The sequence below is a fragment of the Lygodium microphyllum genome, chromosome 6, assembly GCF_053477565.2.
Source record: "Lygodium microphyllum isolate KBCC chromosome 6, Lygodium_microphyllum_v1.1.10, whole genome shotgun sequence".
NCBI lineage: Eukaryota > Viridiplantae > Streptophyta > Polypodiopsida > Schizaeales > Lygodiaceae > Lygodium > Lygodium microphyllum.
The window spans coordinates 146,463,582-146,487,546 of NC_141140.1; the positions used below are offsets into that span (position 1 = coordinate 146,463,582).

Genomic DNA, 23,965 nt, shown 5'->3' on the forward strand with positions numbered 1-23,965 from the left:
GACCATCTGGTACCTAGGGTTCCAGGTGGAACTCGACATCACTCCCGCCCAGCAGTTTCTTCCAATCCTTGATTCTATTCGAAGGAAGCTAACCTATTGGAGCACGATTGCCTCTCACTAGCTGGCTCAGCCCTGGTGGTTAACCAGGTCCTCCTAGCGATGGCCTGGTACATCGCCTCGTGTTGGTGCTTCTCCTCATCTTGCGTAGTGCAGCTTCGTCGCCTAGTGCGGAACTTCCTTTGGTCCAAGTCAGATAGCTCCAAGGATTCCCAGTCCAAGGTGGCGTGGGCGACCATCATACGGCATCCGTCAGAGGGAGGGCTTGGGATCATAGACCCAAAGTTTCAAAGTATGGCCCTCTAGGGCAAGCTGGTTGTCTGCGGCCTCACACTGGGAGGGCAGACCTGGAAGGTCCTATTCCAGGAGAGCCTTCAGGATTGTAGACCGAGGCTTGGTGGTGAGTGGAGGCAGTCCCTGAGATGGATCTTCACGTCAGCCCAAATCAACCCCCCCCCCCCCAGATCACCTTTCCTATGCAGCTTATTCCGCGTGTGGCAAGGACTCCGTAAGGCCCTAATCCAGAGTCCGCGAGGCTGCCACAAGGAGATAGACCATCAGCCGGTGATCTGGAACCCCCAGGTCAAAGATCGGGAAGGGGCACAAATTGGCTCAAACATCACTTCTCAAACATGAGGTTGAATGGTGGGCAACTTCTCAAACATCACTTCTCACAAGCGGGCCTGAATTGGAAACATCACTTCTCAAACATGAGGTTGAATGGTGGGCAACTTCTCAAACATCACTTCTCACAAGCGGGCCTGAATTGGAGCATTGCCATGCAAAATCATGTTTTCTAGAAAGAATCGTACTATGGAAACCCAACGCTGCTGACCAGCATGTCTTTAAATAAAGACCAACAAAGTGCTATCCTATGTCTACACATCTAAAATTGATCCTCCCCCCATTCTTTAAAGTGTACATATATGATCTTAAGAAATCTAACTAATGCTAGAATGTGTAGAGTCCTTTTTCCAAAGTGTGAAATGAATAGACTGTGTAATTTCCCACAAGCAAGTCTTAGACCAAGGTAGCAATGGCAAGCAATATGAAATGTGTATCATGATTGTCTACATGGGAACGCCATGCCTGTGATGGCGGGGAGTCCCCCCCCCCGGCCCCCCGCCCACCTACCCGCCTTGCGCCTGCCTACCCTGCGCACCCCCCCACCCCCAACCTGTGCCCATCTTGCACACCCCCTCCTCCTTGCACCTATCCCATCCGCCCCCCACTCCGCCTTTTCCCCTAGCCGCCTGCTCCCCCCCCCCGAGCTGTCACACCACCGATTTGAAAACAGCAATCCCCCCCCTCTAGTTGCTCCCTCCCCTTGCAGCAACAACTCCTGCCCCCCCCCCCCCCCCCCCCCCCCCCCAGTAGCACAGCAATGTGATAGGTAGGTTTCTAGCAAGGATGCGCAATGGAAACCTCTAGTCAAACACTGGCGCATTCTGCGAGTACCCCCCAGTCAAACATCTTGCGCATCATCCTCTCAGAGGAATAGCTCTTAGCCGTCCGTGCCACAAAGCTGGAGTTGAAAGAAATAGCGATCTTTGGTCAGGTCATTGGACACTCCCCATCGAGGGCCCAACTGTGGGATTGGCTCCACTCCACGCTACACATTGGCACAGCGCAAATCGTGGAGGCAGTCCTCATGGGCCGAGGGATCTTCATGGTTCGACTCACCTCTGTGGACGCAGCTCGTGAGTTAGTGGAGAGCTCGCGCTATGCCTCCACGAAGGGGGTCATCTACATGGTTCCCTGGTATAGCGGCTTCACAATGGAGACATTTGTGCTCCAAAAGAGATTTCTTAGACACCATCACCTTACTTTTCCCCGGACTGGCGATAGAGTACCGCCACTTAGTGAAGGACTTTGGATGGCTCTTCGGCACAGTTCTTCCTACCTCCTTCTCGGATGCAGTGACAGCTATAGGAGTTCCAAAGGTACGAGTGGCCATGAAAGACACAAAGAATATACCAAAGTTCCTAGAGACTGAGGCAAGGGGTCACTCCTTTAGGCAACAGGTCATTGTGACTAGGCAGCCAGGGCAGTGCCCGTGTTGCCACGACTTTGGGCATCAAGCAGCAGATTATACGCGTTTTGGAGCCAAGGTGGCTCCACCGACAGACGGACACTGACGGCTTCACACGGGCCCAAAGACGACAGAGAGGGAGACGGCAGGGGGGGCTGCATCCAACTCCTCAGACGCAGCCTCAATAGCAGGAAGCAGGAGGGCAAGCGACGCCCCCTCGGTAGAGCACTCCGCAGCCCTACACGGCAAGACCGCAGTCCCTCACACTTTCCTGAGACAAGCACAGCTGGTTCCACAAGAGTTCTTCCGCAGTGGCCCATGGTCCTACTTGAGAGTTGTGGAGCGTGGAGAGTTTCCACTACCTCTACAAGTAGGGATCTTCGTGGTTCATAAGTCAAGGAGGGGCAAGGTCCATCTACTAGCACCACCAAATGGACTAAACTACACTTTTTTCCTTCATTCCTCTCACTCAGGGGACTAGACGACGACCCAAATAGAGGAGTTGAAGAGTCACGTGGCAGACCACATCTCCCAGTGGATGGGAGAAAAAGGACTAGCATTGTTTGCACAGCAATAGCCTGGTTGCATGATGGACATTAACCGGTGGGCTAGTGCCGAGGTCCCACACTTGAGTATTATCTTTCAAGCCCCTCCGTTGTGGAGAGCTTCAAGGGATGTGATCGAGTGTCCCCTAGCACAAGCGGCCCGTTTCTACCAATGTACAAAGTCACAACTCTCACCATGGCTGATAGATGCATCGAAAGTACCACCTTGAGCAATTATTACCCCTATGTTCCGGCCAAGGGCCACCATGGGGGGACTTGAGTTCGCCGTCTAGACCTGCGGCAAAGCGTACTTGCATGCCCCATAGTTTCTCCTCCTCATCAACAGCCTCCACACCGAATAGATGTCTATTCGATCAGTCATAGGTTTTCCCATGAGCTTACACCTTGCATCCTAGAATGTAAATAGTCTCCACTACAGTGGGGCACGTGGTTCCAAGAAGTTGATTCAGGATTGTAGACCGAGGCTTGGCGGTGAGTGGAGGCCATCCCTGAGATGGATCTTCACGTCAGCCCAGATCACCTTTCCTACGCAGCTTGTTGTGCGTGTGGTAGGGCCTCCGTAAGGCCCTAATCTAGAGCCCCCGAGGCTGCCAGGAAGAGACAGACCATCAGTCTCGCTGATCTGGAACCTCCAAGTCAGAGATTGGGTAGGGGCACAGATTGGCGAGCGCCCACACATCTAGTGGGCCGGTTGGGAGACTGGCCCAGCTCGTACCATTAGGACATGGTGGAAGGTGTACAAGATGGTGGGCGAGGAGGTGCTGCAGCGAGTATCAAGCTGCCAAACAGGAGTGGAGTTGAGGAGAAGGGAGATAGATGCAACAATACCTAAGGAGTGGCTTTCTCCCCCAATACGAGAGCTGATAGAGCCCGGGGAGGTATGGGCCGCTAGGTTTTCACTAGCAGGCATCCCCCTACAGGTGGCAAGTAGAGTGGGTGGCGCTCCACTTGGGATCTTCTTCAGCGTACAGGAGGGGGGGCGTCTGGCTCTTGACAGAGGGCAACAGGATGAGGAGATAGCTATCCCTTTCATGGAAGTGGATCCAGGTGATTGGCCTTCAAGGGAAGTCATGGTGACTAGACCCTTTTGTCTTCTGGTAGGAGCTCAGGGAGTGGCACCTCTGGATCTAGGAGGGTAGGCCACTTGATGAGCTGAAGTGGGATCTGGGAGAGTGGCTATGACCAGCCACTGCAGTCGCCAAGAAGCCACTGAGGTTCTTAGAGTACACCACCAGGATTGGCAGACACGTACTGATGCAGGTGGATATGGATTGGGTGCCGTCACGCAGTAGGTACTAGGCAGAGCACAACATCACGGAGCCTTTCTGACGGACCTTCTGGCACCACCTACGGGATAGCTGAAGGCCGAGGAGGGTATCGTATTTTTTATGGCTAGTGGCATATGGAGGCTTTGAGGTGGGAAGCTGGCTTGCCCAGATACAGAAGGAGGGAGGTTGTAAGGGCTGCACACAACAGCCCCTACAAACCCCAAAGCACTGCCTTTGGTCGTGTGAGGCGGCGCAGCTCGTGTGGAGAGGAGCATGCCGCATCCTTCACCATATAGCACCCAACCTTGGATGTATCTCATGGGGAGCTTTCTGCTGGTAGGCGGTCAGCCAGGGCCGCCACCTTCTATATGAGGACGGGATGCAAGACACGATATTCTTCAACGAGGCAAGGTCGTGCCTAGTGGTCGGTTTGGAGGCTCTACCCATCCACCATGTACTAGAGCCCACAGTAGACCGCTCTGAGGTATGGGAGAATATAGGGAGTCTTACTCGTTGGCATATTTGGAAGACACGATGTCACGAGGCTTTCAACGGAGAGAGAATTTCAGTACAAGCGACCCTAGCAGAGCTCCGGACCTCCATCATCCACTCCCTCCACGGATGATGGGATGAGGTACAAGGCGAGTCCAAGGCTCGTCTAGAGCTCTGATGTCATTTCATGCGCACTTGGGGCGGCCAGGACCTGTTTTTCGTGATGTAGGAAGACAACCTCAGATGGCGATACACCCCCCCTCCATGGCTTCTTGCCCTTATCCCCCCGAGACCGTCTTGAGAGGCTTGTATACATGATGTATTTGTGACTTTCATCAGTTCCAGCTAGTCTGTTGAGCATGAGCACTCCGTTGTAATCAGCTTTTTTTAGTAATATAATCATCCACATTTTACTTGCAAAAAAAAAAGTATAACCCTTCAAGAAGAGCCACAATTGATAGTGTAGATCAAATGAGATATTCTAGGTTTAAAACCCATCTTCTGCATGAGTTGGGCTATAAAAGACTGACCCGGATTATCAAAAGCTTTCTCTAAATCCAACCAAATCTTCACTGTCTCCTAATTTGTGTGTTGCACATAATGCATTCCCATTTGCACATTCAAAATACCATGTAGAATATCCTCCTCTTGATAAACCCATATTGAGCAGGATGCACTAAGTAGGAAGGTGTTTATGCAGTCTATTATCCCAAATGTTTGCAAAAAACTTATATATGCTGCCTGTCAAGGAAATAGACTACAAATGTTTGAGAGAGGAAGGCAAAGGCACGTTTGGTAGCAATTTAAGAACATGTTTGTTTCAAAATTAGACATAATCCCTGTTGTCTAGACTTCTTGACACATGGTGGTTGAGGACGCAGCCCAGAAATCTACAAGTTTTGCAAAAAATTCATTGATCAGGCCATCCCATCCAGGGCTTTTGTCATTGGGCAAATGCTCCGAAAGGTTAGCCACTTCATCCTCACTAAGTCTCCATCTTGAATTGCAGCTATATCAAGGGAGACTTGATCCTTGACTAAATCATAAAACATAGACTAGGCTGTTGTAGTACACTCAAAAATGCAAAAATGCTGCCCAAGTAAATCCATAAAGTTGTCTTTCAACATGTGTATGATAGCTTGTGGATCAATAACGATTTGGTAAAAAGGATTTTGCAGCCCTTCTACATTCTCCTCTGCAAAAGAAGCATACAGACTGCTAAAAATTTGTCTAACAATCGTTATCATGCAAGCCCTTTGTCAAAGCTGCTGCAATTTTGGCCTGTTGATAAGATTGCAGCTAGAAACCTTTAATGAGACTTGCCAAGAGCATAGATAAAGAAATTGAGAGATGATCATCTAGGGTGTCAGCTAAAAGTAAATGCACCAATTCTAGGACCTCCTCAACAGCATCCAATCTCCGTCTTCAAAGTGAAGCAGGATGGATTCCATATTGTTTAGCAAAGTCTTTGCACATTCTGCACTAGCAGGTCAAAGGAAAGAGTCCCCCAGCTATGGCAGCATGATAATATGGTCAGCTGTGTTTGTTTTAAAATTAGGGGAGTGCTGCAAAGAGCATTCTAAATAAGCAAGAGAAAGAGAAGGAGATGACAGACTGTTGGGAACCATGATGAGAGTTTGGGAAACATTTATGAACAAACGTGAAAAAGATGTTCAAATAAGCAAGAAAGATATGGGCTTAAAAAGTGGCATATTTCCTTGTTTAATAAGACAATGCAGGGTTTCAGAGTTTTGAAGGTCAAATGACAAACTGTTACATAGAAAAGCTTCAAAAGTGTATTAACTCAAAAAATAAAGACTTGTGCTTACTTGGAACAACAGAAGTAACCTGGAATCCAATGTTGACAACAATGCCTGAGGTTTGTTTTGCAGCATAAAGGGCCAAGATTGCCTGAAACAAGAGCATAATTTCAGCTTGTGATGCAGGGGAGTAACTTGCGGAGGATGGTTATCTAAACATGTATATGCAGACAAATAATTAAAACAAAAACCAAGAAAAACAACCACCTGTAGAGCCTCAGAACATGTATTGGCAGATTATATTTAGGTAGAAATGTGTAAATAATTAATGGAACATTTGATGTTTTCTTTTCAATAAATATTAGATGTATGGTGATGTTTTCATTACTAGTAGTAACATTGCAAATCACATACTCATAAATTACCACTTAACAAATTATTAAGAACAACAAAATTATAGAATACAACACACAAATAAAACCATGAAGAATTACCACATCAATGCTGCACAAGTACAAATTATTACAAAAAGGAAATTTGGTTGGGAATGCACTTAATCCAGCTGAAACCCTTGATAACTGCAACTGTAAATCAATCTACAGAGACTACATCTGGACAAGACTGAAGTATAGTTGATAGAAAATGGTGCAATTACTCAAACTACCTCGGAATTAGAGCTGAGAAGCCAAGGATTTGTTTGGCCTTCTTGGGAAAAAAATATAATTTTGGCCTATATCATAAAATGCTTATATACTAGACCTTACCTGGTCGACTGCACAAACAGCCTGAACGCCCAAATCAAATAGAACACGATACGTGACCATGCGTAAATGCTTCCGTGCAGATACAGCAGCTTCTATATCTGTCCACCACAGACAACCCTGCAATATTACACTCACAAACACAATGAAGCATCATTACATCCAGACATTATTTAGAACAACGTAATAATGGCAATTCTGTACCGTTATCAAACATGAGAGTTTATTCTCATCCTGCATGTCATATATAAAAACTCTATGAATGGCTTTAATATGTTGGCCCAATTGAGGAGTAACTGAGAGAGAGAACACACGACCGCTGGTCAGGGGGAGCACGTCTGCAGGGAACACACGTCCACAGATCCGTCATCACTTTACCTTGCTCGGCGGGTTTACTCTGTCTGCTGCCCCACCAGTCATCAGCATTGCATCTGCTGCCCCTGGGCGCCCGCAGTGTGCATGTTGCTGTGCCCTAGCCAGATCGTCACCTGCCCTTCTTACTGCACTCCCTAATACACAATGACACAGAGAGAGAGAGAGAGAGAGAGAACCTGCATAGCTAGGGCTGCACCCTGCCCTATGCGCCATGTACACTCCTTCTGGACAGACCACAGCTGAGGCAGACAGGCAGCGACCAGGTGTACAGCAGTTAGGGAGCATGCAGCAGCGTGGAGAAGACAAGCAAAGACCAGCGCACAGGATCAGACAACCTGGACAGGACACACTGGGACAGACTGTTCATACTGCATGTGAGACTGTGGGCAGGGTCATATCAGACAATGATCAACAGTGCATACAGTAACCTGTGTGCAGAGAGAGAGAGAGAGAGAGAGAGAGAGAGAGAGAGAGATTTCTGTTATGGCGAATATGCAGATGTCAAATGGTATCGATGTGGCTTTTCTCGACCAGCATATAGGGCATGGGGTTGATAAAGACTCGGTAGAATCGGATAGTGACTCGTTGACTAAGGATTCTCGGCAGTTTGATGGATGGAGATGAGATGGGTAAACGTCGTAGGATGTCGGTTTGTGAACCAATATAATTTGCTCCGAATTTGCCTCAACAAGATGTTCATGCTTCATGCTCACACACTGATGGGTCTCTTCAGTTTATGCTTGCCACTGCCAACAATCTTATATCGGATTATGTTCATGCCAATGAGGGTAAAGTAAGCTCTTTACCGGAAGGGGATCAAGTAGTTGTTGTCATGGGAACTAACCTGGTTTTACAGCAGATTGCTACTTTCCATGAGAGGGCAGTCACCTTTTACTTTACAAGGAGGACTCCTTTGATTACTAGGATTCGTGCTTGGTTGCAATCCATGCTTGTCAGTGCTGAGGCATGTCAAGATGATGTTTCAGGGCAAGTGCAGGTCCCTCTCGTTGAAGAGATTTATGATGGACCGAGAGGGTTTTTTGAGGTCTTTTTTCGTTCCCCAAAAGTGTGTGCTCACATTATGCAACATATTCCTTTGTTCATGGATAGTCAGCTAGTACATGTGGTCTCATGGAGGTCTATGGCGGAGTTTCACGAGGTACCTAGGTAGGCATGCCCAATTTGGGTGGAGGTGGTTGATTTTCTTGCACATCTTTGGTGACTTCTTCCTTTGGTTTTGAGAACCCTTGGTGAGGTGTTAGTGGAGCCCCGGTTGGCCTCCGGCAATAGGAACAAGGCTTGTATGCTTTGGGACACAGGGAAACCTTGCTCAACCAAAATTCGGTTTGAGGTCCCTGGCTTGCAAACGTTGGTTTTTGAGCTTAAATGGGGCACATTTGCTGGACACTGTTTTAGATGTGGCCAATTGGGCCATTTTATTTCAGAATGTGATAGAAGCCCTGAGGTATTGCAATGTTCCTTGGATCCTGACATGGATATGCAAGAGCATCATCCCCAACAGATGGCTCACCAGCAAGAAGTTGATCTTGTGTCTCTTGTCTTGCACAGACATGATGATGGAAAGAAGGATGTCCCCCAAGCTGGTATTGAGCATGCATCGTTGTCGGCTGGTCGGAATTTGCCTCCTCATGATGATTCTTGGGTCACTATGGTTAGATGTAATGCTAGATAACAATCTCGTTCAACTCCTACTCGCCCATCTCCACACCCTATTACTCAGACTTTTCAACGTAGAGGTAGGGGTTTTATATGAAACCTCAATCTTCACGTGTTCCTAAAGTTAGTGTGGACGATATAAGGGCTTTTGATTCTACTTTGCATTTTGACGCGCATGGGAGGCTTGTGCCTCCTCCAGATGTTCTCCATTCTCAACAACAACAATTCCCTTCTCGTGCTTAGATTGCTAGTTTACAGAGGGTAGATCTTGTAGATGTGATCCGTAGTGAGATGGAGAGATTTCAAGTAGCTAAAGCTACTAATGTTAAAGGGAAAGGGAAAGTGGTGATTCAGTAGTTTTCTCTTTTGTGCTTTATCATGAGACTTGCTTTATGGAATGTTAAAGGCATTTCCTCGAGCAGTAAGCAATATCAGTTGTGGAAAGTTGTGTTAGCTGGAAATTGAGATGTTTTTGTGTTGTGGAGCACAAACAGCATGCTTTGGTAGGATCCTCTTATGTATATAAGGATTATACAATTCTTTTAATGGTCGGGCTCCACATAGATCTTGAGTTATTCTGGCTATTAGATCACCCTTGCCACCATCCTTGCTTTCTCAAGACCCTGGAGGCACATTTCTAATGCTGAAAATCCTATATGAGGGAGAGGTTTTGTGGCTGGTGGGCGTGTATACTTCTTCTACTGCTTAGGAACGCTATTAGCTCTATGGGATGACTTGCACTGCTTTGCCATGGCTCGTCAAGGTTCTATTATGGGAGATTTTAATGCATGTGTTTTTGCGGATCAAGCGACTTCAACCCACTCGGTCATGGATGGTCCTAAGCGGCAAGCTTGGGACATTTTGGCAGTTGTGTCTTTGAAACAGGACATGTGGTCCTAGATGCATCCTTCACAGTCTAGATATACTTATCGTTCTCTTCAACATCCAAACACCTGGCCCAGACTTGATAGGATCTACATTTGTCTGAGCGATTGATTCCTTTCTTCCTGCAATCATTGATATATGGGTGGAGCAACAGTATGTCTTGTCAAATCACTATGATATGGTTTTGGATTTGACCCACAAACATGTTCATGCCTTTAAGGCTCTCCTTGCTTGTTTGCCTCTACATTTCAACCAATGTTTTCTATTGCAAAATCAGTTTTTGGAATATATTCCGCAATTGATTGCTTCTTTTACCTCGAGGATCCTATCTAGAGGGATGGAAACATGGACTGTTTTTAGGGATAATGCACGAACATTGTCTTGATAGTATGGTATTCAGCATGCTTCCTCTTTAAGTGCTGAATTGCAGCATGCACAATCTTTGTTGGCCCACTCGTTGACTCTATATTAGTCAGGGGATACTATTGATGACTTGCTCACATGCATTGAATGGTTGAAATGTAGAGTTCAATCTCTTCAAAAGGAGAAATGTGGTAAATACAAATTGCTGGTCGGAGCGAAAGCTTTGCATAATAATAGTTGTCAATCTCATCAGTTTTTTACTCGTTTACGTCAGAAATATGCTCGGGAAAATATTGTGTGTTTGTTGGATGAGCAAGGTATTACGGTGACTAATCCTACTTCCATCATTCAAATGTGTGTTGACTTTAATAAATCTTTGTTAGGTCCATATGAGATTCTTTCTAATGATGTTCACTCTGCTCGTTGATACATTTGTGATTTGGTTAATAATCAGGTTAAGCTAGAATGGGTTGATTTGATGGAGCCTAATATTTCAAACGATGAAGTAGAGGATGTGCTGTTCCATTTACCACGAAGGAAAAGCCTTGGCTGGGATGGGCTTCCTAATGAGCTGTTTTCAAATAGCACTTTTATAGGCACTATGTGTAGAGAGTCATCCCTCGTCGAATATTGCTAAATTTTTTATAGAAAAAAAGACTGGCATCTCTCATGGTAGCACGGTTATTTAAGTTTCTTGGCAACATGTGCTTAACTCCATAGAGGCCTGTTAAGGTCTCCCAGTCTTTTCTCCTTTCTCATTTGATTGCATCCTGGCAGGAGATGTTATGTTTTGCAGTTTAGCACCCTCCTGTTTTTTGTAAGGAGGAGAATTTCCTGCAAGGAGAAGTGTTGGCTACCTCCAGGTTGTTGGATTGGCCTAATAAAGATTTGCAATGAGACAAGTTTAATCAAATGGCTCGTTTGGGGTTGCAGACAGTCCATGATGGTGTCATTCCTAGGCAGCCCCGTCTTCATTCTTTCTAGTATATTCGTCAGCACTTTCGAGTGCCTCGAGGATATCATGACATTTAATCGTCCATACAGGACATGCTTTTGAGATTCTCTCCTTTGCTTGCTCTGCAGCCATCATATTCAGGACACCAAAAAGAAGTGGCAAGAAAGATTCATGCTACTCTGGAAGTCAAAGTTTCCTTATCAGGGTAAAGTGTTCATATGGAGGTTGCTTACTGGGGATCTTCCAATTGGGGACGTGTTGCATGCTCATAAGATCTCCGATGGTCGCTGTGTATTTTGCACTACATGTGATGAGACATTGCTTCATCTCTTTGTCTCTTGCCTTGTTGCTCAACTGATTTGGAGTTTTGTTTCCTGTGTATGGTCTTCGGCAACTCAACACTGGATATCGGCTTGTTTGTGGACTATGGGAAGGATGACTTCTATATCTACTTTGCATTCAGATTATTCCTACCTCTTCCATTTCCTTAGATGGACAGCTCTGTGGCATATTTGGCGTACTCCGAATGCCTTTATTTTTTATTCGGCCTCAAGCACCCATGGTCATGTGGCCTGTGTTCGTCGTTTAGTGTTATGGCAGATCTCCTCTATGGTTTCAGCTGATCTAGTTCTTCCTAACATTGCTGCTCCCTGGCTGGATATTGTTCGCTCCATAGCAGTTGTCCTTCCTATGTGATATTTGTGTGTTAGAGCCTTGGTAGCCTTTCATTTGTGCATGTTCTTTCTTAAGCTGACCTGATGGTCTGATGTAAATATTGCTACTTAATTCAATTATCTTCATGAGAGAGAGAGAGAGAGAGAAGTACCAACCGATCACGCTCACACTAATATAATGGCCACATTGATGTGCTAAATGAATAAATTGGGTTTCTATAGAAAACCTCAATGCGAAATGTTTTAACCGAGTCCTAAGTGACAATTTAGGGATATCGCAACCTATGGGAATACAATGAATGGAAAATCATGTTTTGAAAGGATCAATTGTAAGGCTTGCTGAAAAGCTTGAAACTCTAATGGAGGAAAAAGCTCTATAAAAAGATCTATCAGATTGTCTTCTGAGTAACCACTCCAATCACATTTTGTAAATCCATGCATAACGAGTGAAGAAACAACCTTATAAGAGATGCCTTAATCCTAAGTGACTTTCAAGTGTGTGAAGACACTCTTCACTCCTTGCCAATGATGCACAAAAGGGCTTGACAGGGAAGCTAAAACCTATGTCAATGATGTAAGGATGCCCCCACCCCCAATGAAGGCAAATTGCAAGCCCAAAGAAGAATGAAATACACCAAAATCAATGGCATCAGATGGCTATTGTAAATAATGCTCAAGGGTGTGATTTGATCAGCATTGATCCTAATGTTAAGTGGATTCAACATGAGGAATGAAAATCAGCGAAAGAGCATGATCAATATCGTTTTCACAAAGTTGTTGATCGTAAGAGTCAAACTCGTAAAGACCTTTAGTCAAAGTGCCCATCAATGTAATATAAGAAGACACCTAATCATCATAAACCACACACCAAGGGTCATCAAAAGCAACATGAAGGCCGAAAGTTGCAAAGGCTGAGATAGATTAAGGTTCCCAATCCATGCGGTCATATGCCTTCTCGAAGTCAAGGAGAAGGACAAAAAGGTCTTGCCTCCTAGATCTAGACAAAGCTATGGTCTCCCAAAAGGAGAAAATGTTGTCCAAGATGCTGCATGCTCAGACAAATCCTATATGAGTGGGGTGTATAATATATGACATCAATGGTGCTATCCTAAGAATAATCGCCTTTGCGAGGATCTTGTAGGCAGTTCCAAGCAAGGTGATTGGTCTCCACTATGTGATCTTCAATATATCTCCACTTCCCTTGGGGATGAGATAAATCGGCTTCTCGAAAAGTCTCTCTAGCATAGCCCTTGATGCCATAATCTCTTGAAAGGCTGAGCAAAGGCCTGTACTAATAAGATCCTAGTAGCTCACAAAGGACTTATCTAGTCCATCTTCCCTTGGACACTTACTTGAGGGCAATGCCCAAAGTGCCTCCTCCAATTCTTTCTTTGTAAAATGTGGATCCTAGAAGGGCTATGTAGTATTGTGTGGCAACCTGTCTCGCCTCAAGAGGGATCTATGCAATGGATCCATCAACTCTCCCAAGTCTTTGAACACCCTATCCCATGGAGAAAGTTCCCTATTAACCCTATCGCCAAACTAAGTCCAAAAATAAGCTCTTGCATGAAATATGTACTCCAATCTAGCTTCCTTGATGGTATCAATCACTGTTCTAGCAATATGCATCCTTTCAGCTGTCCATTTGCATCCTGTCGCCTCTCCTCCTCCCTCTGTAAGGCTTCCAATGATGCTCTAGCAGCTCTTTCCTTCTCTAAAAGGCTCTGTCTCCTCCTTGTGGCCTCCTCTTTGAAATAGGAACTGATCTCCTATAGGTTCCCATCCAAGCCATTAGCTACTTGTCAAACTACGAAGGGTCTAGATCTCCAAATTTGTGTGATGGTCTCTTTGAGATCATCCTCATAGAATGTGCTCTTGAATCCTGACACTGGAATGGGGTCCTCCTACTCTCTCAAAAAGGAATACCTAAATCAATGAGTGGTCCAAGAGGGTTGTGCCATATATGATACCTGTGAGGCCACCTCTATCTTGCAAGCCCAGTCATCCACATAAAATATATCAATCCTAGAGAAAGTCCTGGTTCCTACCACCCTGTCTCTCCTAGAGAACTGAAGTAAGCCTATGGTCTTGCCAAACTCTACTATGAGCTACAGGTCTTGGCCTCTGATTTGGAATAAAAGCTCCTCCCAAGCAGATTGCTCTCCTCCCCTAATGATTTACGCGTATCTACTTCTCCTATCCTCGGAAGGCTCCACCATATTAAAGTCACCCCCTACCACCCAACAATCAACCTATGGCAAAGACTGACTGAGGATAGTCCAGAACTGTCTCCTATCTCGCTAGCCATTCAAAGCGTAAATGGCCAACAAACCAATGAGTGTCTCCTCCACTCTCACCGAGACCCACATCGCTCTCCCAGGAACTAAGATGGCCCACCCTTGTACCGACTAAGCCCACTACTCCCCAATGCATATACATACTCCAGCCCGTATCTCAATGGCACCCATAGCTATTGCCTAGTAAGTATGACTCTGACATGGCAATAGCTTCCCACAACATCTAGATATCCTATCTGCTGAAAGATCATGCTCCTGTAACATGAGAAAATCAATCAACCATCCTACAAGAGATATGTGCAAATCCTGTTACATGAGGCTCCGGCCCTACCTAAAGTGTCATCCTCCAAAACCTCATACATTCCACGAGAGTATCATGAGAGTATCCTCATGGAGTGCATCTCAACCTCACATACCGGTGTGGTTCCACACCCCATGCTTGCCTTTCCTACCTCCTGGCATATAGCTTATCATGTGTCCTCTCTACTATCATTGTTGTGGAGTATAATGGGGGGAAATCCTCAAAGTAGGCATCTAAATCCTCTATCTCCCGCTCCCTCTCCTAGGTTATCACAGCTTCCGTCACCCACTGAGTGTACGGTAATTGACATGGGCTGAACTTTGGAAGCTCAACCTGGAGGGATGATGATCTGGGAGATTGGGGTGTATCTGTAGCCTCCTAAACCTCTTGAGAGGCTACCGGTGTCACTCCCTCCATGGGATGTATCACATCAATCTGCAGTGTTGCCTCAGGGCGTGTGGGAATACAAGCTCCTGGGTATCCAAGGGAGTGTCTGTGGAATCACTGGAGGGCTGTGGTAGTTCTGCACGAGCTAGCAACTTGAGGTCCCTAATCACTCTCCACTATTCTTTCGTCTATCTCTTCAGCTCTAGGCCACCCCACCACTATCTCTTGTCAGTGTGCTCTGTCTGCCGCTAATGCTATCTCCTTCTCTATCTAGCCTTGTGCTAGCAACTTGAGGTCCCTAATCACTCTCCACTATTCTTTCGTCTCTCTCTTCAGCTCTAGGCCACCCCACCCCTATCTCTTGTCAGTGTGCTCTGCCTGCCGCTAACGCTATCTCCTTCTCTATCTAGCCTTGTGCAGTCTCTGATGCTCTACCTTGCTCCTCCGCACCTTGGGTCTACCACCTCCCACATCCCTAAAGGAGGTCTGGCATTGGTATGTCCTAGGGCATTCTCTTGCAAGATGTCCAATCATCAAGCACTGACCGGGGAGGCCTACATAAGAGATGGGTTGAATGAGAAAGCCCCCATGGATGGAGGGAATCCTGATAGTTCGAGGAAATGTAGAGACTCTGTGGGCACTATCACTCAGACTGATGTGTATCTGTGCAGATCTTTTGAGACTGCATCGGCTTGAAATACTCATCAAGGCCAGGAAAAGAGATGGTGATGGCAGTGCCATCTCCAAGCACCGAGTGGTTCTGACCCTCAATCCATCTGTCAAAGTATAACTATAACCATGAGAAAAAAAAGTACGTTTGAGACCTTCACTTGGTAGGATAGTGTGAGCATAGATTTATCCAGAAAAAATTATCAGTAACAAAGCTTCGCATGTTCAATCTTGAGGTGCCCATTTAAACAGCTTTTTTGTTCAGACGTGCATGGGCGTATGTATTAACAACATTATTGTACTTCTAATAAATGATTGGTTCAAACACCTACCATCATAATGGCATATAGGAGTCGATATAACGACAGGCTGTGAAGATGGTTTCGTCTCCAAGCTGTCACATTAAAAATTCAGATCAGCACCTGAGTTCCACACAGAACAAACTTCAAGTAATCTACTCAACATAGAGATTTCAATTCATTTCTACAGTAGCTTAGTGTAAAACCTGTATAGATGTATCATATGTGGAAACAAGTAAAATAAGCAACTTCATGAAGTCTTATGGCTTTTTTTCCAATTTCAAGTCTAGTGCAACCCAGATTTCATAGTTTATTTCCAAAGCTGCTACTCACACTTTGCTTACTACCCTTTACAACTGACTACTATGCAAATTAGATCCATTGTTTGTGGTTGCCTATCTGATGTCATGTATTGCATTACAGCAATAGCTTTTTTATTTTAATCACGATGTCCAAAGCTAAAGAAAGCTAACTGAGGGTCAGCAGCAGCTTGTATTTGGACTTACCCAAGGGCCAAAGCTCAGGAGTTTTGCAGACCATCTTAGTTTGTCCCCAATCATCATGTAGGATCTCACTCTCAATTTTACTGAGGGTTCTGATACTCACCAGCTGATAAAGTATCACTGGTGATTGCTGGATTCTCAGCCTAATACACATATTGTATAGTTAGAATGAGGGCCTACAGAAAGTCAGAAGGATGTTCCAAGCATGAAAGGTGGAAGAATGTCACACAGCAAGTTTACTATACTCCATAAATCCAGTGCCACCTTCTTCTGTTCCCTGTGTATCATTGGGCTGCCTTCAGCAAATATATGATAGTGCTAATAATTGCTACAGCAACTTGAGGATGCTGATCAACCTCCTGGCATCTCTCTCCATCTGTGTGAGTTGAACTGGTGCATGGTCACACAAAGTACTGGAGCATTTCTTTTCTCATCATTGGACAGCATTTGAGCAGGATCCCTACCCCAGACTACTCACAAACACAGTGGACTCAGGGACATTGTCACAGATGGGAGCTGATTTCCAGCATTATAGCTTGGTACATATGGACTGCGAGATGTAGCCAGGTCATTGATCTTCAGGATATACCCACTGGGGAGTCTTTATCGAGGATTTGGACAGAGATAGTCCACACTCTCCGTGGGAGATGGGAGAGGTTGCAGGGCAGCTCTGAGAAGATGAGAAAGAAAAGAGAGGCTTTCCTGCGGATTTGGGACTCAGACACCTTCTTTCATGCTACCGCTCAGATGCTCTGGCACTTTAGCCCACCAGACTGGTTGTTTACACAACCATTGTATCTTTGATGTACTTAGCTACTCTTCATAGAGTTTCTTGTACTTTGTATTTACCTTAGGGGGCTTTCTCCGAGGTGTTATTAATAGAATTCTCCTTTCTTGGGGAAAAAAAAAAAGTACTGCCTGAATAATACCTATCAAAGACCTAGTCATAAAATGAGGAGATCCAAGCCCCCTCCAATCTCTCTCTCTTAATGAACCGCAAAGATCAAATATATCTACCAAACTCAGCTGCAAACCAGGGATATTGACCTCTAACATGGAAGATGAAATCCTTCCAGACTGCCTGCTCTCCGATTCTAACAGAATTTGGAGTTCTAGCATTCTTATACTCAGTTTCCACCATGTTAAGTCACATCCAACCACTCAAAGGCATGCTTGCCCTATACTCTGTCAAAGAGTTCCAATATCCTTCCTCTGAAGAAGCCCAAATCTATTACTATGCCAAATTGACGCAAAGTCCTACCTAAATCTCAGTAGTCAAATTACGTGCAACTCTGTCCTCCTTGCATCTTCCTGCAGTGGTCTGTGTGATCCAATGAGAGATGATGCTTCTGAAGCACAAGAAGGCATGGAAAAATAGGAGCTGCTCGGCAGACTGAAAGGAATAGGAGTTCCGACCAGAAGGCTGCAATTTAGAAAGAAGAAGCTCACAGCTGGTCGGCAGGAGAGAGGCTGAACATGGGCAGAGGACACACACACAGTGTGCATGTGCGCGTGTGTATGTGTGTTGAGGACGTGGTAAATTTGAGGAGATGCTGAAATAGAAGGACAAGCTGACAAAAGGGCTGGGTGAGGACTGCAGCAGCATCCAAAAGCAGGTTGGATGGTGCAATATGGACTAGTTTCCATGGCTGGTGCTCCCAGGGTACTATTGAGTTCTTTTGTGTAGTTTTGAAACCTCTATTAATAAGGAAACACCTTTGCATTCAGCTGCATAAGCAGGCTACCAGCAATGCTGGCTTGCAACCCTGGCTTAATCATAAGGTTACTTTTCCATTAAAATTTGTGTTTACTTTCATAGCAGTGAAGGTAGTGATAACAACCTATATAAAGCATAGCTTAACGCATAATAGTTCAAAGGAGACTTCCATCGAAATACGTGGGAAGCACAAAATCTCAAATGTATGATTTACAAAGCTGAGAGAGAAGCTAGTATACAATGCCACTATTTTGTAACTCAGGGTTGAAAAGTTTGTATTAACAATGTTATAATGTTTGACGTACCGTTCAAAAACAGCTGCAAAAAAATCCTTCAATGATACATACATCGGTGTTTCGAGGTTGCCAAACGCCTGATCATTGAATTGCAAAGGAGTTACATATAGACTTTGCCTGCCGTACCTCTCTTCAGGCACTGATAGTTTGACATGTCATAGCATGCTTTCTACCAGAAACTAGATCACATAATTGATTTTTGAAAAATATATACTTAACAACGAAAGAAAAACCAGAAAATGTTAATGTTATACCTTCATCTCCCTTTATTATAATCAACGTTACACCAAAAACCACAATAGTTTGTAACATCTCATGAAGGTAAAGTTGGCATGCTTTACCTGATTTCCTTCTTATTCCCATAAAAAGAAGATTAAACAGTGCACAGAAAACCACGGAAGTTTAACATCTCATGAAGGTAAAGTTGACATGTTTTACCTGATTTCCTTATTGTTCCCATAAAGAGAAGATTAAACAGTGAAATCTAAGGCTGGTATCATATAAAAGACATCCCACATTAACTATTTCTGCCAATGAGATATCCTGTGAAAACTTGTGCTTCCAAACCCACAGATCTTCTGTGGTCAGTTTTCTGTGCATTCTAAAATGCGCTCATACTGATGGATATATATAAATGATGCAGCTTGTATATACGCACCCATGGTAGGTATCCTTGTATTAAAGCCCCCTTGGTATCTACATTTGGAAGTACGAAGGTGGACACAGAATGGAGCTACAGGTACTTTGGGCTTTTAAAAATCATAGCAGACAGATAGCAATGTGTGTCACATATCTCCACTATGTGCTGTTGAGCTACAAAATGCATTATATCCTGATTAGCCTCTTAAACAGCCCTAACACATGCTTAATTAATGAAAAACCCTCAAAGGGGAGCAGTTCAAGAGAGTTTCTATGCAAACCCCGATTTGCGAGGGGGTATCCACATCTTTAAATAGACAAGCTGCCCAACATTCAGCTTTTGTGCAGGTTTCTCACTCTACTGTGCAAATTTCAGGCATCAACCACCTATCATCTGCTATCCAGCCATCACCAAATGCAGCCCATCACCATCCAGCCCTAGGTGGCCTGTTTCCAGCCATCACCCTACTGTTAGGAGGTCTCCATCTCCTACCTCATCATAGCACCTAATCAGCTTGCGTTTTCAGCATCTAGTGCCAAGCAACAAGCCACTGCCACCTCTCCCACCAGGCGACTGCTGCAGTATCTACGTTTTTGCTGTTCAACAAGTCACCTACATCAGCAAACACCTCTCGTATTGTCACCTAACAATTCTATGCCTCAGGTGATCAGTTTTCTGCCTTCTTTGGTGGTGCACTGCTACACTTACCAGATTTCAGCCTCCGACTGTTGTGCTATGGTGACTAGGCTGCTGCCCTTCATTATTTAGCGCACTCTCATCTCCGACTAGTGGTTACAACACTCGGGATCTGTCTCCGGTGGACGTCACTCTCCGATACTCATCGCTCTACCCTTGAGCATTCTGTACACTCTTACATTCATTTACTGCATTGATTCATTCACTTCAAAGTTCCCTTCTTTCTCTATCTGTGTTTGTGTTTGCACAAATAAAGAAAATCAACAAATCAGCATTGTCTGCCTCTTTCCTTGTTACGAGTCAAGAGAGAAATTGAACCACCAAAAGGAGGGCCTATAAATCTCCATGGCACAAAAATTATAAGGGTCACCTAGAGATTTAAGGACCCCCATGTATGTTTAAAATGCAACAACATATCTATGCACATTATGAAAACTTCTATAATCATGCCATCCCATTGATTGTAAGTGTTCTTCTAGAAGATTTAGCCCATACTTGAAGGCATTAACCCTCTCCCTGTGCAAGCCTGACCTTGAGATGTTTGAGTTTTGGGTATAAGCTTGGGTTTTGGCCGCAACCACGTCACATATCTGTGGGTATCTCTATTCTAACCCAACCACTATGAAGTGACACCACATGCATATGAGACAAACTTTCCTACCCTAATTGATTATAAGCACTGTTGTAACAAATTTAAGCCTTACTCAAAGGCATTAACCTTCTAATTGCGAGCTCGGCCTTGAGATGTTTGGGTTTGTCTATATGCTTGAAGTTTGGCCTAAAACCAGCCTCCCTTTTCAAGAAAGGGTAGTGGAACCCTATTTTACATTGATTACAGCAAGCAATATTTGCATAAAAGCAAATGATAACTTGAACACTGATTGGCCCCAAAAACCTTGGTCCACCTTCAACTAGTTCTTTTCACATCGTTTCCAAAAATTGATTGTACAACTAAGACGTGTCAAAGCTCCAAGAGATTATACGACCAGGCTGAGAACTCTAAACCCATCCACATTCCTTCGAATCCAATTCTCCCTATTCTCAACAAATCAAGGCACAATCTTTGCCAATTCTAAAACAACTTGTTGTTCTCTATAGATTGGAGGTCACACAGTGGAGACCAATCACGATTAACCTTGCTTCAAAGTACCTACAACATCCTCGCAAAGCCAATTAGTCTTAAGACAGCACCATTGATGTTAGATATTATACACCCCACTCAGACAAGATTTGTCCGAAATCATCGCATCTTGGACAATGTTTGCATCTTTTGGGAGACCACGGCTTTGGCTAGATCGAGGAGATAAGCCTTATTGTGCTCCTTCTCAACTTCAACAAAGCATATGATCATGTGGATTGGGAGTTCTTAGAGCCACAATGCCGAGGATTGGCTTTCCTGAGCAATGGGTCAAGGGAGTAGCAACTCTCTATTCTTCAACATATAGCCAAGTCAAGACTAGCAGGGCGAGAGGAGATACATTCAGTATTCATAGGTAGTCAAACAAAGATGTCCACTAGCTCCTTTCTTGTTTTTGTTTGTAGCAAAAGCAATGAGCTCCTTTTTGAGAGACAAATCTATAGGTATCAGAGGCATCAAGCTACCCATCTTCAAGTTTGAGGAGCTTCTTGGTGTGGACTTTGTTGATGATACGTTAGTTTACCTAAATAGGGATGAGGGTAACTTTAGAGCCTTCGTACCGGCCATGGAGACATTTTGTAGAGCATCAAGAGCCCTAATTAATTGGCATGAATCCTATGGATTTTGGATATGCGACACTAGACCGCCTACGTGGCGAGCACGTGAGAATTCACGTGGGTTCCCCACGGAAATGCCATGTGGGGATTGACATTACCTCAAAGCAACAGTTGGCACCTATCCTTCTGAGTATTAGATAGAAGCTTCTATATAAGAGCTTGGTGAGACTATCATTAGCACAGAGAGCAATGGTTGCCAGCCAAGTTCTTCTGGCAAACCATGTAGTACATCACTTGTTGCATTCTCGAGGTTGTGCATTGGCCAAGTGAAACACCTCATCAAGAACTTCATTTGGTCAGGAGGAGATGAGAGCCTAACCAGAGTAAAGGTGGCCTAGGACGTCATCATACAGCCTAGATTCAAAGAAGGATTAGGGATCATAGATCGAGACAGTCAAAGCAACGCCTTTCTGGTTAAGGCTTAAGCTCATTGTTAGGGATCAAACTTCTAGGTGAGGATCCCTAAAAGAAACTTTTCGTGGGGAGACTACAAGATATGACACCTATAGATGGAGGGCAATCTAGCATTCACTGGATATTTCAAGAGATTAACACCAAAGATATAGGGAGGAGCTCTGAGGTCAAATTTGCGGTTGCCATTATTAGAGCTTGGAGATCTGTATCTTTGGGACTTCACTAGCTCCCTAGACTACTATCAAAGAGAAGAGGAGGCAGCCTCTTCTCTTTAATCATTTGAGATCAGAGTCATGCCATGTTATGGCATTTCAAGAGTTGCCACAGAGAGTCAAAGGCAGAGATTACATGGTCCTAGAGGAGCCAAGGCTATGATTGAGGTCATGAGCGAGAGAGCTGCACTAGATTGGCAAATAAATACAGCTATCTCCTAGACTTGGATTGGTCTCTTCCCTAGAGGGGATATCCTTCTAGCAATTATTGCATCTAGCAAAGACAAGACATTTCACTTTCACGGTTGAGGAGGATGGACACCCCCAACAAGAGGATCTTGACCTTATAGCACTGAGTGGTTGCTCTAGGTGAAGGATTAGAATATGGCACACTTCAAGAGAAAGTAGCACATAGACCCAAACCTAGCCACTTGTCTTATAGATAGAAGAAGATATTGGGCATACAAGAGGCCTCTATAGAGACTTCAATGGGATCCGGGGGAGTGGGTGTGAAGGACCTTCTCCTCAACAAACGATGTGTCGTACCCTTTTTTAGCTACACTACTAGATTGGGGCAAAGGATACAAATGAGTAGTATTGGAGTAGAGCCAACAACTGCCCTCCATTGACACAAAGAGGGAATCTCAAATGAGTTCCTACACAACTTTTGGAGGCAACTACATGACAGCTCTAGGCCTAGGAAGATTTCTCTCTTTCTATGGTTTCTAACCCATAGGAATTTAGTAGTTGGCACTTGGCTTGGATATGGTAAGGACCCAATGGCATGTGCACGATGTGGTGAGCTAGAGGAGACACAGTATTCCATGGCATGGCGGGGTCCCAAGTAGCAACATGGGGGTTATAGGTTGGGTGACAGACAGAGGTCCATCATACGGCTATCATGGCATTTAGGAGAGCACTTCTTTTCTCATCATTGGACAACATCTAAGCAGGATCCCTACCCCCTACTACTCACAGACATAGTGGACTTAGCTGCATTGTCATAGATGGAAAAATTTCCAGCATTATAGCTTGGTTCATAGGGACTAGGAGATGTGGCCAAGTCATTGATCTTCAAGATATATTCATTGGGGAGTCTCTATTGAAGATATGGACAAAGATAGTCCACACTCTCCATGGGATACGGGAGAGAATGTAGGGTAGCTCTAAGAGGATGAGGAAGAAAAGAGAGGCTTTCCTACAGATTTGGGATTCAAACACCTTTCATACTACCCCTTACATGGTTTGGCATTTTAGCCCACCAGATTGGTTGTTCACACAACCACTATATTTTTTATGTGCTTAGTTACTCTTCACAGAGTTCCTTGTACTTTGTACTTCACAGAGTCCACCAAATTGGTTGTTCACACAACCATTGTATTTGCGATGTACTTAGTTACTCTTCCGAGAGTCCCTTGCACTTTGTATTCTAACTTAGGTGTTTCTCCGAGGTGTTATTAATATTATCTTTCCCTCGAAAAACAAAACTCACATCTTACCTCATTCACCACGATCCATAAACCTTCGATGAAAACTCATAGAAATTGTAGATTTATCCCCACCACACAACTTGATTGCCCAAATAAACTTATGGACACAGCCAATGACCTAATCGAATTAGAAGTAGGAAGTTCTAAGGCATCTCCTCTACTCATCGACTTCTGATTAAGTGTTGCTCGACTAGTGCTCTAGACATTTTGAGATTTGACTAGGGCTTCAGTTCATTATAATTCTTTTTCCAAAGGAAATAAATTTCTTAAAACCAACCTTCCTTCTTTGCAAGGATGGTGAATTGTGATAGCCTGAGTTAGCTCAAATTACAACAAACATCAAATACACAAATCTGAACATACACGCTTTACCGCTTTATCTTGGACAGCAGACACCTGATTGCCCCAACAACTAGCACCCCTC

General features: G+C 44.6%; 1 protein-coding gene across 1 annotated transcript in view; it reads right to left on the reverse strand.

Moving 5' to 3' along the window:
• Positions 1-23,965, reverse strand: part of ARP8 (actin-related protein 8) — a 102,972-nt gene that overhangs the window by 38,704 nt on the left and 40,303 nt on the right. The window contains exons 4-7 of the mRNA XM_087680259.1: positions 18,344-18,411; positions 15,852-15,913; positions 6,940-7,037; positions 6,245-6,326 (exon numbers count right to left, since the gene is read on the reverse strand). Coding sequence (XP_087536385.1) covers positions 6,245-6,326; positions 6,940-7,037; positions 15,852-15,913; positions 18,344-18,411 — 310 coding nt within the window. The remainder of the gene's footprint in view (positions 1-6,244; positions 6,327-6,939; positions 7,038-15,851; positions 15,914-18,343; positions 18,412-23,965) is intronic.